This window comes from Lynx rufus, unplaced genomic scaffold (assembly GCF_022079265.1).
Source record: "Lynx rufus isolate CCGP_SWC_20201006 ecotype Redwood Valley unplaced genomic scaffold, mLynRuf1.p SCAF_2, whole genome shotgun sequence".
Classification (NCBI taxonomy): Eukaryota; Metazoa; Chordata; class Mammalia; order Carnivora; family Felidae; genus Lynx; species Lynx rufus.
In genome coordinates, this window is record NW_025814834.1 from 171,276,738 (window position 1) to 171,291,241 (window position 14,504).

Here is a 14,504-nt window from a genome sequence, read left to right on the forward strand (position 1 = left end):
CAGTAATTATTTATTTTGAACAAATTACTGACTATTGATCTGTTTTTTGTTTTTTTTTTTTTTGTATGAAGGTCTCCTGATTTTCATGAAGAAATCAAGGTTAAACTCCCTGCTACTTTAACTGACCATCATCATTTGCTTTTTACTTTTTATCATGTTAGTTGTCAGCAAAAACAAAATACTCCTCTTGAAACTCCTGTTGGATATACAGTAAGTATATCTTTGTTTAATATTTAGCTTTTCAGTCTTAAAAGTAGTTTGAATACTTGAGATGTAATTGGTGTTCATTATTGTTGAGTATTCCCTATTTGATTCCCCATATTGGTTAGGAAGAGTCATCGTAATAAGAAAATACTCATTAATGCAATTAATTAACATGTGTAAACACTTAGGTGTTGGTCCTGATTATTATGTGTTTATCAAACAGTACAGTATAAATATATTAATTTTAGGGTTCTTCAGAAGAGAATGGTTTCAGTGTAAAATGATTAAAAGAGACCCTTAGCTATTAAAGCTCTTGGCTTTCATTAAAAGCAATTAAAACTCTTGAGTATTATTTGAAAATCATTATGATTGAATTGCAAACGTAAACCTGAGGTGAAGGATATCATGATGTGCTATCACAAAATGTCAGAAAAATCATGCTGCTACCCAAAAGAGAAAAATTAACAATTGACTCATTTTTTTTGTCTATGAAATAGATTTTGCTAAATGTAACCAAATAAATTCATGCTTTTTAGTTTTGTTGTCAGCATTCATATTCAACCAAACCTTTCCCTGTATACATTGACACTATTACCGCCATGTGTAATGGATTGACTTTGCGGCCTTTTTCTACTCCAGCTTTTTCTTGGATAGTAAGGACCTCTTTTGGCTTAAATATTGCATAGTTAGTTAGTAATAATGTTTTGGGAATACTCCTTAATAAAAATATTGTCAGGGAAGCTTTTCTTTAGAGGAATCATGAAACCTATTATTACTTAATTAAATCCCCTTGGTGTTTGGCGGTGTGAGACAAATTTGGCTCATTCCAAATTCTTAAAACAGATTTTCCAAGTACTTACTTTTGTAACAAATGTATTTAACTTAATATTGTTTCCTTTTTAATTAAAAGTGGATACCAATGCTTCAGAATGGACGATTAAAGACTGGGCAGTTTTGCCTACCAGTTTCACTGGAAAAACCACCACAAGCTTATTCTGTACTATCTCCTGAGGTCAGTATCTCTTATGGTGAAACTCTCCAGATGCAGTGAATGAGTTTTTTGCAGAAGTGTTTTTCTCAAACAAGACTTTGCTGTTCTATCTAGAAGTATGTAGATAATGAAGTAATAATATTATTTTGTACTAGAGTTAAAATTACTCTATAGAATACTTAGAAGCTTTTAAAATAAGTATATTGATTTTAAAACCAAAATAATATGTGAAATATTAACTTAAAGAAAAGGCAAATTTGGAGAATTTTCATAACGTAACATAAGCTTTAAATAAGAACATTTCACTGAAAGTCTGGAGGAAAAAGAACAAACCAATTAATTTTTTAGAATCTTTTTGTAATTAATCATGTATGTGAAAAAAAGTTTTTAAAAATCATGTATGTGAAGATAAAGTAGCTACAAACTTGTAATACAAGAACCATTAGTAACTGTGATGATGACATATGTGACTTAAACAAAAACATTGGAAAAATCTCAATCAAGAATCAGTAGCCACTACTCAAAAACCAAAGTGCTTTTTGGGAGAACTGTTACATGATGATTATTAATATGAGTGCCTTGAATGTAACTGTTGGTATAGATTAGTCTGAAATATGTCTTGGGAATGTTCTCCTGGTAGCATTTATTTTCAGAATAGAACTCAAAAAGTATTCATAGGGGCGCCTGGGTGGCTTAGTCAGTTAAGCATCTGAACTTCAGCTCAGGTCATGATCTTATAGTTCGTGAGTTTGAGCCCCTCATAGGGCTCTGTGCTGACAGCTCAGAGCCTGGAGCCTGTTTCAGATTCTGTGTCTCCCTCTCTCTCTGCCCCTCCCCAACTCATGCTCTGTCTCTGTCTCTGTCAAAAAATAAATAAAAACATTAAAAAAAAAAAAAACCAAGTATTCACAAATACATTTGTATTGTTTTTGTTTAAAACACACACACACACACACACACACACACACACACACACACACACAAAGACAACAGAAGGCTACTGCTCCGATCTCCTTTCTTACTATTCCTTGTCACTGACTCTGCCCCAGACAGAGAGCACAGTGCCTTGACTGTTCCTTCTATATGAAGAGCACATTCCCATTTCTGGCCCTTTGCACTTCCCTGTGCTGGTGGTGGTGTCCCATCTCCAGGCCAGCTTCTTCATTTCATCCAGACATCCACTCAAATCCCACCTCTTCAGAGAAGGCGTCTCTGATCACTTTGTTTCAAATTGCAGCATCCAGCACTTTTTTATCCCTTTACTTTGATATGTCTTCATAATACTTATCATTGACTTTATACTTCTTATATCTTTATTTATTGTCTACAGAGTATAAATTCCAGGAAGTTAGGGACTTTGTCTTTCTTGTGCATTGCTGTATCTTCAAGTACTTAGAATAGTGCTTGGCTCATGATGGGCAGTCAATAAGTATTTTATTTTTTAATGTTCATTCATTTTTTTTTTTTTCAACGTTTATTTATTTTTGGGACAGAGAGAGACAGAGCATGAACGGGGGAGGGGCAGAGAGAGAGGGAGACACAGAATCGGAAACAGGCTCCAGGCTCTGAGCCATCAGCCCAGAGCCCGACGCGGGGCTCGAACTCACGGACCGCGAGATCGTGACCTGGCTGAAGTCGGACGCTTAACCGACTGCGCCACCCAGGCGCCCCTGTTCATTCATTTTTGAGAGAGAGAGAGAGAGAGAGAGAGAGGCAGAGAGGCAGGCAGAACATGAGCAGGGAGGGGCAGAGACAGAGGGAGACACAGAATCTGAAGCAAGCAGCCTCCAGACTCTGAGCTGTCAGCACAGAGCCCAACTCAGGGCTCAAACTCACAGACTGTGAGATCATGACCTGAGCCAAAGTCAGTTGCTTAACTGACTGAGCCACCCAAGCTCCCCAGTCAATAAGTATTTTTTAGATGAATGGATAAAGACAGTAGGAAAGAAATATGACTCCTTCCTTCCTCCTTGCCTTTCATCCCCTGCCAAATCTTTCATTCGATTTTCCAGGAACACATTTCCTCAGTAAAATAAGGTAGTCTTCTGCCAGGGGTAGCATTATGTATTTCAAAAGGAAATATTTTAAAAGAAAATTGATTTTATGGAAATTATGCACTTATTCTTACTTGATTTGCAAATACGAGGTCAACTTTCTAAAGGGAGATTGATGATTTTCTTCTAGCTACTATGCTGTGTATGCTCATATATAACATAAAGAATATGGTCATGGTTTGGATTTAACGATAGACGTATAGCTGATTGATATATGATTAAGTGATCAAAACTTTTGTATTTTTTAATTACAGCATTAAAAGAACAGTATAGGGGCACCTGGGTGGCTCACTCGGTTAAGCGTCCAACTCTAGATTTCGGCTTAGGTCATGATCTCATGGTTTCATGTGTTTGAGCCCCGTGTGGACTCTGAGCTGACAGCATGGAGCCTGCTTCAGATTCTCCCTCTTTTCTCTGCCCCTTCCCTGCTCACAGTGTCTCTGTCTCTCTCAAAATAAATAATCTTAAAAACAATTATAAAAACAAAAACAGTATATATTCTTAGCTTTATTATTACATTTAAAGAACAGTATAGGGGCGCCTGGGTGGCTCAGTTGGTTAAGCGTCCGACTTCGGCTCAGGTCATGATCTCACGGTCCGTGGGTTCGAGCCCCCACATCAGGTTCTGTGCTGACAGCTCAGAGCCTGGAGCCCGTTTCAGATTCTGTGTCTCCCTCTTTCTCTGCCATTCCCCTGTTCATGCTCGGTCTCTCTCTGTCTCAAAAATAAATAAACATTAAAAAAATTAAAAAAAAAAGAACAGTATATATTGTTAGTTTTAGTGTTGAATTTAAACCAAGTGAGAGATCATTATTCAAACATTCAGCTTTTACAATCTTGCCATTTGAAACTACATGGATGGAACTAGAGGGTATTATGCTAAGCGAAATTAGTCAGAGAAAGACAAATATCATATGACTTCACTCATATGAGGACTTTAATACACAGAGGACTTGGAACACAAGGGAAGGGAAGCAAAAATAATATCAAAACAGGGAGGGGACAAAACATAAGAGACTCTTAAACATGGAGAACAGAGGGTTACTGGAGAGGGGGATGGGCTAAATGGGTAAGGGTCATTAAGGAATCTAGTTCTGAAATCATTGCTGGAGTATAGCTAACTAACTTGGATGTAAATTTAAAAATAAAATAAATAAAAATAAAAAATAATTATACATAAAATAAACAAACATTCAGCTTTTACAGATCATTGCTTCATGCAATTTTGTATCTACTTTCCTGGTTATGGTGGAGCTCTCTTTGATTCAGAAGGTCAGAGACCTTCCCAATATGTATTAACTTCAACTGGTTTTTGGGCCTTAGAATGTGAAGCTTGCCATCTAAGTTTACATAGTAATAAACAAATTTCTGTAACCAGCACACTATTACTTTATGATACTTGTCTCGATCATTTTCAATCATAAGGGATCATTTTCTTTTTAAAATTGGGTGAAAAGGAAGGTAAACCTTTGTGTGGCTTTGTTTCATATCATTTGGGTTTTAACCTGTTTTCCCCTTTGAATTTTCATGTTTTTTTCACTCTGAATCTGTAAGCGTTCTTCTCTGGCAGGACCACTGACTGCCTTTTATGTGAACAGTATTCCTAGAGTGATGTAGTATACAACTTGCACAAAAATCACAATGCTCTTGACTCCTGCTGTTAGTTGATGAATCCTAAATCTGCATCTCTGCTCATCCATTTTTATTTGTCTAGTAAGTTAAAACGCTTATTGATACCTTTGCCAGGATATCTCAAACATAAAATGTCCAAAATTGCACTCATTTTTGTTGAATACTGTAGGAATCATGTTGAGAGAAAAGCCTAATCAATGAATGTGTTTCAACAGTGTTTGTTAATGGTATTCTGGAGAATTTACCTCAGTTTGGTGTCATCAGGTTTCAGGATCAGTGTTTATTGAGGTCTAGATAACAAATTCATGCTTATAAAATTCATCGATTGATGCATGGGCATGCATGGCAATCTGTCACCAGATTTTTCTGTCCATGGGACTGTCGTACTCATCCTGGGGCACTCATTATAATCACCTGGACTTTTAAGACTTGGTTGAGGGGAACCTGGGTGGCTTAGTCGGTTGAGCATCTGACTCTTGATTTCAGCTTAAGTCATGATCTCATGGTCTTGAAATCAAGCCCCTCGTGGGGCTCCGTGCTGGCCCTGGAGCCTGTTTGAGATTCTCTTTCTCGCTCTCCCTGTGCCCTTCCCTCTCTCCCTCTCTCTCTCTCTCTCTCTCTCAAAAAAAAAAAAAAAAAAAAAAGAAAAAAAAGGTTTATTTGATTATTTTTGCCTGAAATATGTCACAATGAAACAATAAACATACCCTTTAAAAATCTCATGAATTATATGTCTGAGTATTTAACTTACAAATATATTTGTGTAGGTATGCAAAGATCAACATAAGGGATGTTTTAAAACTCAGCAGTGTTTACACATATATGTGTAGTTAGGCTTTTCAATTTATTGGTTTTTTATTTAATAAAATAATAAACACTCATGAATCTACTACCTAATCCAGAGCTAGAACAGTGATAATAATTCACATCATTTATGTGCTTGTCCCCTATTCCACATAAGAATAACCTGTAATTATAAAAATACTAGTCTTTAAAAAAACTGTGGTAAAATACACATAAAAAGTTACCATTTTAACCATTTTTTTTAAAAGTGCATTCATGTTGTTTTGAAAACTAGCCTCTATTTCTTTTTTTTTAAGTTTATTTATTTGTTTTGAGAGAGAAAGAGAGCACATGCTGGGGAGGGGCAGAGAGAGGGAGGGACCGAATCCCAAGCAGGCCCCTGCACCATCATTGCAGAGTCCTGTGCGGGGCTTGAAATTATAAACTGTGAAATTATAAACCTGAGCCAAGCTCAAGAGTTGAACACTTAACTGACTGTGCCACCCAGGCACCCCTGAAAACTGGCCTCTTAAAAACTTTTTTTTGAGAGAGAGAGAGTGAGAGAGTGCAAGTACACAAGTGGAGGAGGGGCAGAGGGAGAGGAAGAGAGAGAATCTCAAGCAGGCTCCTTGCCCAGCTTAGAGCCCAGTGCGGGCTTGAACTCCCAAACCGTGAGATCATGACCTGAGCCAAAATCAAGAGTCAGACGCTTAACTGACTGAATCACCCAGGCACCCCTTAAAACTGCTTTTAAAAAAATGTTTACTTATTTATTTTGAGAGAGAGTGCATGTGAGCATTGGAGGGGCAGAGAGAGAGGTAGAGAGAGAGAGAGAGAGAGAGAGTCAGTCCCAAGCAGGCTCCATACTCAGTGCAGAGCCTAACACAGGGCTCAGTCCCAAGGCCGTGAGTGAGATCATGACCTGACCTGAAATCAAGAATCAGACACTTAACTGACTGAGCTGCCTAGGCACCCCTTAAACCTACTTTATAACTGAGGTATATGTGTATTTAGAGAATACGTTTTACTTTGCTTATATTTTGAATTTAATGAAAAGGTTATTATGCTGTATAGAATCCTCTGGAACTTGCTTTTTTCATTCAGCATGATATTGCCAAGCTTTAGTGTTTCTTTATGATCATATATGATGTTTATATATTTTGCTGGCATTTCACTGTACTTAGAATATAATCTAGATTTGTATTCCATGACCTCCAAATCTCTGAATGATCTGAGCTTTTCTGTCTCTTTAACATCATCTTCTACCATCACTGAGCCCCTTCTTCTGTACTTATACCTTCTTCCAAATATTTTCCTGCTTCTAGGCCTTTGAATTTTCTCTTTCGTCTTCCTGAATTTCACATGGCTGGATTCTCTTCATTATCTGAATTTTATATAAAATAGCACTTCCTCAGAGAGGTCTGACTCCATGAATTTCCAGCCCTTTCCTCCACCACACTGTTGATACACTCCATCATTTTTAATACAATTTTGTTTACTTAATACTTACCACTATCTGAAATTACCTTATTTATTTCCTTATTTTTCTCTATAAGAAATGGTGGGTAAGCTCCCTGAAAGCAGACATGTTTACAATGGAACTCTAGGACCCAGAAAACTGTGTAGAGACTTCAGTAAATATGTGTTGTTTGAATTCAGTATAAAAAAGTTGCAGGATTGTTGTTATTAGCAAAAACTAAAAAATGGAAATTTTGTTGAGACCAAAGTTTCCCGAAGTGATTAGTCATTTGGCAGTGATGAATATCTGCCGTATTCTTTCCCCCACAGAAACATTGGCCATTTCTTTGAATCTTCCTCATCCCACTCCCCCACAGGGGTAGGACAGGCATTTCACTGGCATGTGGAGAGAGAGGGCTCTGGGCTGTGAAATACAAACCCATTTGCCAGATCCAGCCATAGTCACTCCCATTCCAAAGCCTGAGTGCCATTTTGCAGTGAACCACCACCGACATGCAGTAAAGGATATAACCTAGCAAACTTTTATTTTTTTACTTTTTAAAAAAAAAATTTTTTTTAATGCTTATTTATTTTTGAGAGACAGAGAGACAGAGCATGAGCAGGGGAGGGGCAGAGAGAGAGGGAGACACAGAATCCCAAGCAGGCTCCAGGCTCTGAGCTGTCAGCACAGCCCGACGCGGGGCTCAAACCCACAAACCGCGAGACCACAACCTGAGCCGAAGCCGGACGCTTAACCGACTGAGCCACCCAGGCGCCCCCCCTAGCAAACTTTTAAAAAAGTATTTTTAATATCTCATTTGCCCGAGTTCCCTGGGTATCTCTAACCTAGGTTAGAGATTGACTAAATCTGTGACATCCTGAGTAACTCATTAGTTTTAACTACATTAGTTGAATGCGCTTGATACATCTGTGTCCTCATTTTTACAAAGAGCACACCAGGTTGTATCAGGCATTGTCAGGACATGACATGTCAGCAGAGATGTATTTAACTATTAACATGGAGGTAGATAGTGTATGACTGTGTAATATTTTTAATAAATATGTTTCTTTCTGAAAAGGAAAAAAATTATAGGACTATTGGTATCAGCAAAAATGAAAGTTACATGGATCACCGAAGAGTTTAGTATCTTTTTTGAGAGTGGGGGCCAGAAGGAGAGGAAGAGAGAGAATCTTAAGCAGGCCCACAACCAGTGCAGAACCTGACTTAGGGCTTGATCCCATGAATGTGAGATCATAATCTGAGCTGAAATCAAGAGTCAGATGTTCAACCAACTGAGCCACCCAGGTGCCCCAAGAGTTTAATATTTAATTAAATTTTTGTACATCCATACAATGGCGCAGTAGTTAAGAAGAGTAATATGGATTTCAATATCCCAATAGGATGTTTATAATACAAATGTAAAAACAAACAGTATAATGACAACCAAACTCACACATCAGATACACATCAGTAATTGTGCGGGAAATAATTTGGAAAATACATATCAAGTTTACCAAGGTTAACTTTCAAAGGGGTAAGGGATTGTGGAAGTTTTTATTGTTGTTTTAAATTTCATATACTTTTGAAAGGTAATATATAGTTATTTTCAAGATTTCACTCTGGCCTCACCATTTATTAGTTGTGTAACCTCAGATAAGTTTCTTAATCTCTCTGTTATGGACTGAATTATGTCTCCCCATTCCCCACCTCATCTTCCCACTGCAAACCCCAAATTCATATGTAACCCCCAAATTCATATACAACCCAATGTGATAGGTTTTGTAGATGAGACCGATGGGAGGTAATTAGGTTTAGATGAGTTTTAGATGAGGTCATGAGGGTGGGCCTCATGATTAGTGCCTTAAAAAGAAGAGACATCAGAATACTCTTTCTTTTGGCTATGTGAGGACACAGTGAGAAGGTGGCCGTCTGGAAGCTTGGAAGGGGTTTTCACCAGAAACTGACCATGTTGCACCTTGATTTTGGGCTTCTAGTCTCCAGATTGTGAGAAAATAACTGTTGTTTTAGCCACACCAATGTATGATCTTTTGTTATGGCAGACTGAGCCGACTAAATATTCTCTGTGCCTGAATTTTCTCATCTGTAAGTTGAGAATAATTAATGCTTATAATAAAGGGCTATGTTGATGATAGTCTGTAGAACATTTAGAATGGTGCCACATCAAAAGTGTTAAAGCAGTGTTTGCTACTATTATGGGATTCCTATTTGCTGCACTGCTTGTAAGAGTTTTAAGACAGCAGTTCTTACTTCACATGCATCAAAATCACCTGGAGAGTTTGTTGTAACACCAACTGTTAAACCTTACCCCACAGAGTTTCTGATGCAGGAGGTCTGGGTTGGCGCTTGATTATTTACATTTCTGACAAGTGCCCAGGTAATATTCATGCTGTTCATGCTCAGATCAGACTTTAAGAACCACTATTTTTAAAGCAGTATGTGTTCACATTTTATTTGTGTATTCTATGTTTTTAAGCTGAAAGCAAATGTTTTGGGTTGAAAGAGCTAGTACTGGGGCGCCTGGGTGGCGCAGTCGGTTGGGCGTCCGACTTCAGCCAGGTCACGATCTCGCGGTCCGGGAGTTCGAGCCCCGTGTCAGGCTCTGGGCTGATGGCTCAGAGCCTGGAGCCTGTTTCCCTCTGTGTCTCCCTCTCTCTCTGCCCCTCCCCCGTTCATGCTCTGTCTCTCTCTGTCCCAAAAATAAATAAACGTTGAAAAAAAAATTAAAAAAAAAAAGAAAGAGCTAGTACTAATTTTTGGCTTTGAGCAGTTCCAGTTTACCTTACCATCTTTCTTTGACAAAAGTTCCAAAACCTGTGTTACTTACATCAGTAGAGACATTGCATTTCTTACCTACATAATGTTGAATTTTGTAAGAGGACTGATTTTAATTGGTTTTCGTTTCTACACATGGTAAAAAAAAAATGCAACCATGGGGAAGAATCTCTAAAACATTTTTTCCCCTAAGACTTTCCATTTTTGGTCATTTATTTCAAAGATATTTGTAATTCCTTGTTACAGCTTTTTATTTTCTAATGATGACTGCTTTAACATCCTTGTCAAATCTGTCCAGCCTGTGTCATCTTAGTGTTTGTTGATTGCCTTTTCTCATTTGAGATTTTTCTGGTTCTTGGTATGATGCAAGGTTTTTTATTCTAACCTGGATATCTTGGGTATTATTGTGATCTCAGATCTTATTTAAGCCTTCTGTTTTAGCAGTAGGGGGAGGCGCTATTGCCACATTCATGCCACAGGTAAAAGTCCACATTCCTCACTTTGCAGTGGGTTGAGGATGCTTATTGGATAGAGGTAGGATTTCAGGTTCCCCACTAGACCTGCGCAGATACCTCTCTATGCGAGGAGGAAGGGCACCTTGGTACTGCTCCTTCCTTGCTTGGATTCCACTGACACCCATTTGGAGGTGGTACTTGTTACCACCGGACTGAGACCGGGCTTTCCATCTCCATCTTTTCTAATACCACCCAATGTGTTAGGGGAATCTGGGCACCTCATTACAGTCAGCCGAGGGTGGACGGACACCTGAGCTCTCTACTCAGCCTGTGGCGGCGGAGGGCGGGGTTGGGGGCCATGGGGCTGCAACTTGTTTCCCTGTGTTTGGCCAGAGTAGGGCAATTATTGGCTTTGATTAGAGAGAGCAGGCTCTTTTTGAAGCTTGTTTTTCTCTGCTTCTTTCGGCATTTCCGGGTTGCCATCTTCTCTAGGGGCTAGTCCAGGATCTGTGAAGCAATAATAAAACCAAGGAAACACTACTTTCTATTTCCTCACATCCTGAGGTCACTAGCCATTTGCATTATCTCCACCTTTCAGTGTTTTGTGTATCATGTTCAGGGTTTTTAGCCGTACTTAGCAGGAGGAATAGAAGTAATGTACTGACTGTCTTTTTGAAAATACTTTTTATGATCTAATTTAAATTAACATTCCTAGCAATTTACATCAAAAGAAAAGTTTTCTATTCCTTACAACAGAATTTTGTTGCTGTAAATATTTTACAGCTCCATTAAAACAAAATAGTCGTTTTCATAAGAAAAAACCAGAATATTACAAACCATTAAAATATTGTAGATATGAATTTATTGACATGAAAAGCGAAACACAATGTGATATTTGAAAAATAGGTTTAAAATAATGTTTTATATTCTATATTATGCATTATATATTGTACATATTTATGCAAAGGTAGGGTGTATATAAATATATGCACAGAGGAAGATTTAGAATGATATAAAAGGATATATCTTTGGGAAGATAGCATTTTGAGTGCATATTTTCTGCTTTTTTGCTCCTTGAGTCTTTTAATTCTCTTGTAGAAAACATAATTTTGTAATAAGAACAAAATGTAAGTTTTACATTTATTTACAGTGCGTAAAAATATATTTCTGTGATTTTTTTTTTTTCTCATTGAGATGTTACAATTTTTGTTTTCAGAATATCTTATCAACTTAAGTATCTGTGATCATTAAATTTAATATCTTACAGGTTCCTCTACCTGGCATGAAATGGGTAGATAATCACAAAGGTGTTTTTAATGTGGAAGTTGTTGCTGTTTCATCTATCCATACACAAGTAAGTTTTAATAATTTATATGATCAATTTTCACTTGAAGAATATATTATCTAGTACTTAAGTCAGTTTTAGTACAGTTATCTGTTGTAAGAATTATGGGACTATATATCAGGAATGTATAGATTTAGAAGTTAACTTTTTAAAGGAATCAACAAAATGTCATTTAATATCAACACAAGCAAAATTTTTGCTTTTCAAAATGTCATCAACTTCATTTTGAACAATTAAGTGACTTTTTTTTGTTAAGTTTCTGGTGTGTTGCAGAATTAGAGTTGAAAAACCATCATCCAACTCATTTTATTCCTCATAGACTCAGATAATTTAAGAGAAAGAGTTCTTAGGGATCATTTGCTCCATATTCCTCACTATAGATCTGAAATATACCAGGCTTTTCTCAAAGTCTGGTATGTTTACTCTTTCTCTAGCTGGAATACTTTGCTCCTGACATGCACTTCTTTTCAACAAGGCTTCTGCTTACCTTAGGCCTTTTCTGGAGACTTTTAAACATAGCAGCCCCATCATTCCATATCGTCTTAACCTGCACTTGCTACTGCTTCTGGCTCTTACCTGTACTCTCTTGCACTTTTGCTTTCTTTCCTGTGTGTGTGTGTGTGTGGTACGTGTGTATGTATGTATACATACTTATGCATTTATTTATTGTTTCTTTCCCCGTTAGGCTGTAAGCTCCATAAAGTTGCGGATGTTGTTACCTGTCAAGGAAAGAAACTTTCCTTCAAAGACCTTACAGTATAATAGGGGAAAATGTAAAAATAATTACAGTACAATAAAATTTATGACTGTGTTAGATATATGAACGAAATCCTTTCAAGAGGAGAGTTGTCTGTTCTGCTGGGAACTGAGATACTGTGTTGATAAGTAGGCATTTACCATACAGAGAGAGAGTGGGCTACTCAGTTGATAAAAAGCATGTGCAAAGAGATAGTAGTTTATTCAAGGACAGGCAAGTAATCTGGTGTGAATGTAATTTATAGTGCATGGGAAATCGTGATAGATGAGAATAGAAGACTAGGCTAGTTACAGATTGTGAAGGACTTTTAATGCTATAGAGTTGAGGGTCTAGGTAGATGGTGATTTCTAACCTAAATAGGAAACATCAGAGAAGTAAATTTGGTAGCATGCTAAGAGAGATTTGGGAGATAATCAAGATGCTTCTGGAGCTATAGTGAATTTATTTTTGAGCCTGTTGAGTTTGAAGTGCCTATGTACTTCAGATAAAAATATCCCAAGGCAGTTGTAATTAAGTTCGAGTTTAGCATTGGAGGTGACAGAATAAATGTGATAGCTGAAACTATACTGGTGAGTGTTTTTCCAGGGAGAAAATGTAAGAGTGAGAAGAGGCAAGTGTTGAAAATGGAATCCAACTTGAAAAGGGAGGGGGTGGTACATGGGGATTTCCAAGGCCACTTTCAAGTTTGGTGATTTTCTAGCAGAACTCACAGGACCCAGCATACAGCCATATTCATAGCTATGATTTATTTTAGTGAAAGATACAAAATAAAATCAGCTAAGGGAAAAGAGGTCAAGTTCAGCGGAAACAAAGCACAAGCTTCCAAGAGTCCTTTCCCAGTGGTCACATAGGGTGAGTTGAAACAGCACATTTGAAATGTATACCAGGGAAGCTCATTCATTAGAGACTTAGTTCCCAGGGTTTTTACTGTAGGCTTGTAACATAGGCACCCGCTGGCTATCACATACCAGAATTCTTGATTACCATAAGGAAAACACATTTTCAGCATAAACCATATTGTCTGCCCAAACAATTTAGTTATGGTGAGCCATCATCCCCTAACAGTTGGAACTATCTTGAAATCCAAGTTCTGAGATGCCAGCCAAGAGCCAACTGTGTAAGCTGTCCTTTCAAATTGTAGCAGTCTTAACCTTGCTAGTGAACTCTTTTCTGCAGTGAAATTGGGAAAAATAAGACAGAGCATTTCTATATTAAGTTTTAAAACAACAACAAAAAACAGTAGTAGATAGGTTTTATTTAGCAATATACAGGTAGAACCCAGTAAAAGAATGGCTCCAGGAGAATTTTTCCTTTTCTGATACTGGATATGTTCTATGTTTCCTATAGTCCTTACTCTTTTGATAATGATTAAGATTCGTGTTCTAGTATACTGTTGAAATATATTCTTTCCCTTAATAGTATCCTAGTAAGTATAAAAATACAGTATTTTTCATATTTTTTAAAGTCCTATAATCATTACTAGTTTTCTCCTTTTAGAGTTGATAGCGTATTTATCTTTAACTCCTACTTTTGTTTTTTGGAGGCAGATACATGTGTTGTCTTAAGTGACAAAGAAGGATTTTAGGCAAAATATATAGATGATTTAGAATCTATAGAATGTAGGGGAAGATAAAATGGAAGTATCTACTTTGTGGCATTCGGCATTCACAGTCCTGATGACTAATACTCAAGATTTTATAAATTTTTGTAATTCTGTAAGTTTCATCATGTATTATCTTTTTTAAAGGATCAATTGAAGACAATAATGTTTCTTATGTTGTTTTAAAAAAAAAAAATGTCTATTTTTGAGAGAGCAGAGATGAGCAGGGGAGGGACAGAGAGAGGGGGAGACAGATAATCCCAAACAGCCTGCATGCTTTCAGCGCAGAGCTCAATGCAGGGCTTAAACTCATGAACTGTGAAATCATGACCCAAAACTGAGAGTTGGAAGCTTGACTGACTGAGCCACCCAGGTGCCCTTCTTAGGATGTTTTCATACTTTTTTTTTTCAATACATGAAGTTTATTGTCA

At 37.3% G+C, this 14,504-nt stretch overlaps 1 protein-coding gene across 1 annotated transcript in view; it reads left to right on the forward strand.

The window, feature by feature from the left end:
- The window catches only part of DOCK7 (dedicator of cytokinesis 7), a 225,709-nt gene that overhangs the window by 122,873 nt on the left and 88,332 nt on the right, over positions 1–14,504 (forward strand). The window contains exons 17-19 of the mRNA XM_047085104.1: positions 72–210; positions 1,115–1,216; positions 11,639–11,725. Of these exons, the coding sequence (XP_046941060.1) occupies positions 72–210; positions 1,115–1,216; positions 11,639–11,725 (328 nt within the window). The remainder of the gene's footprint in view (positions 1–71; positions 211–1,114; positions 1,217–11,638; positions 11,726–14,504) is intronic.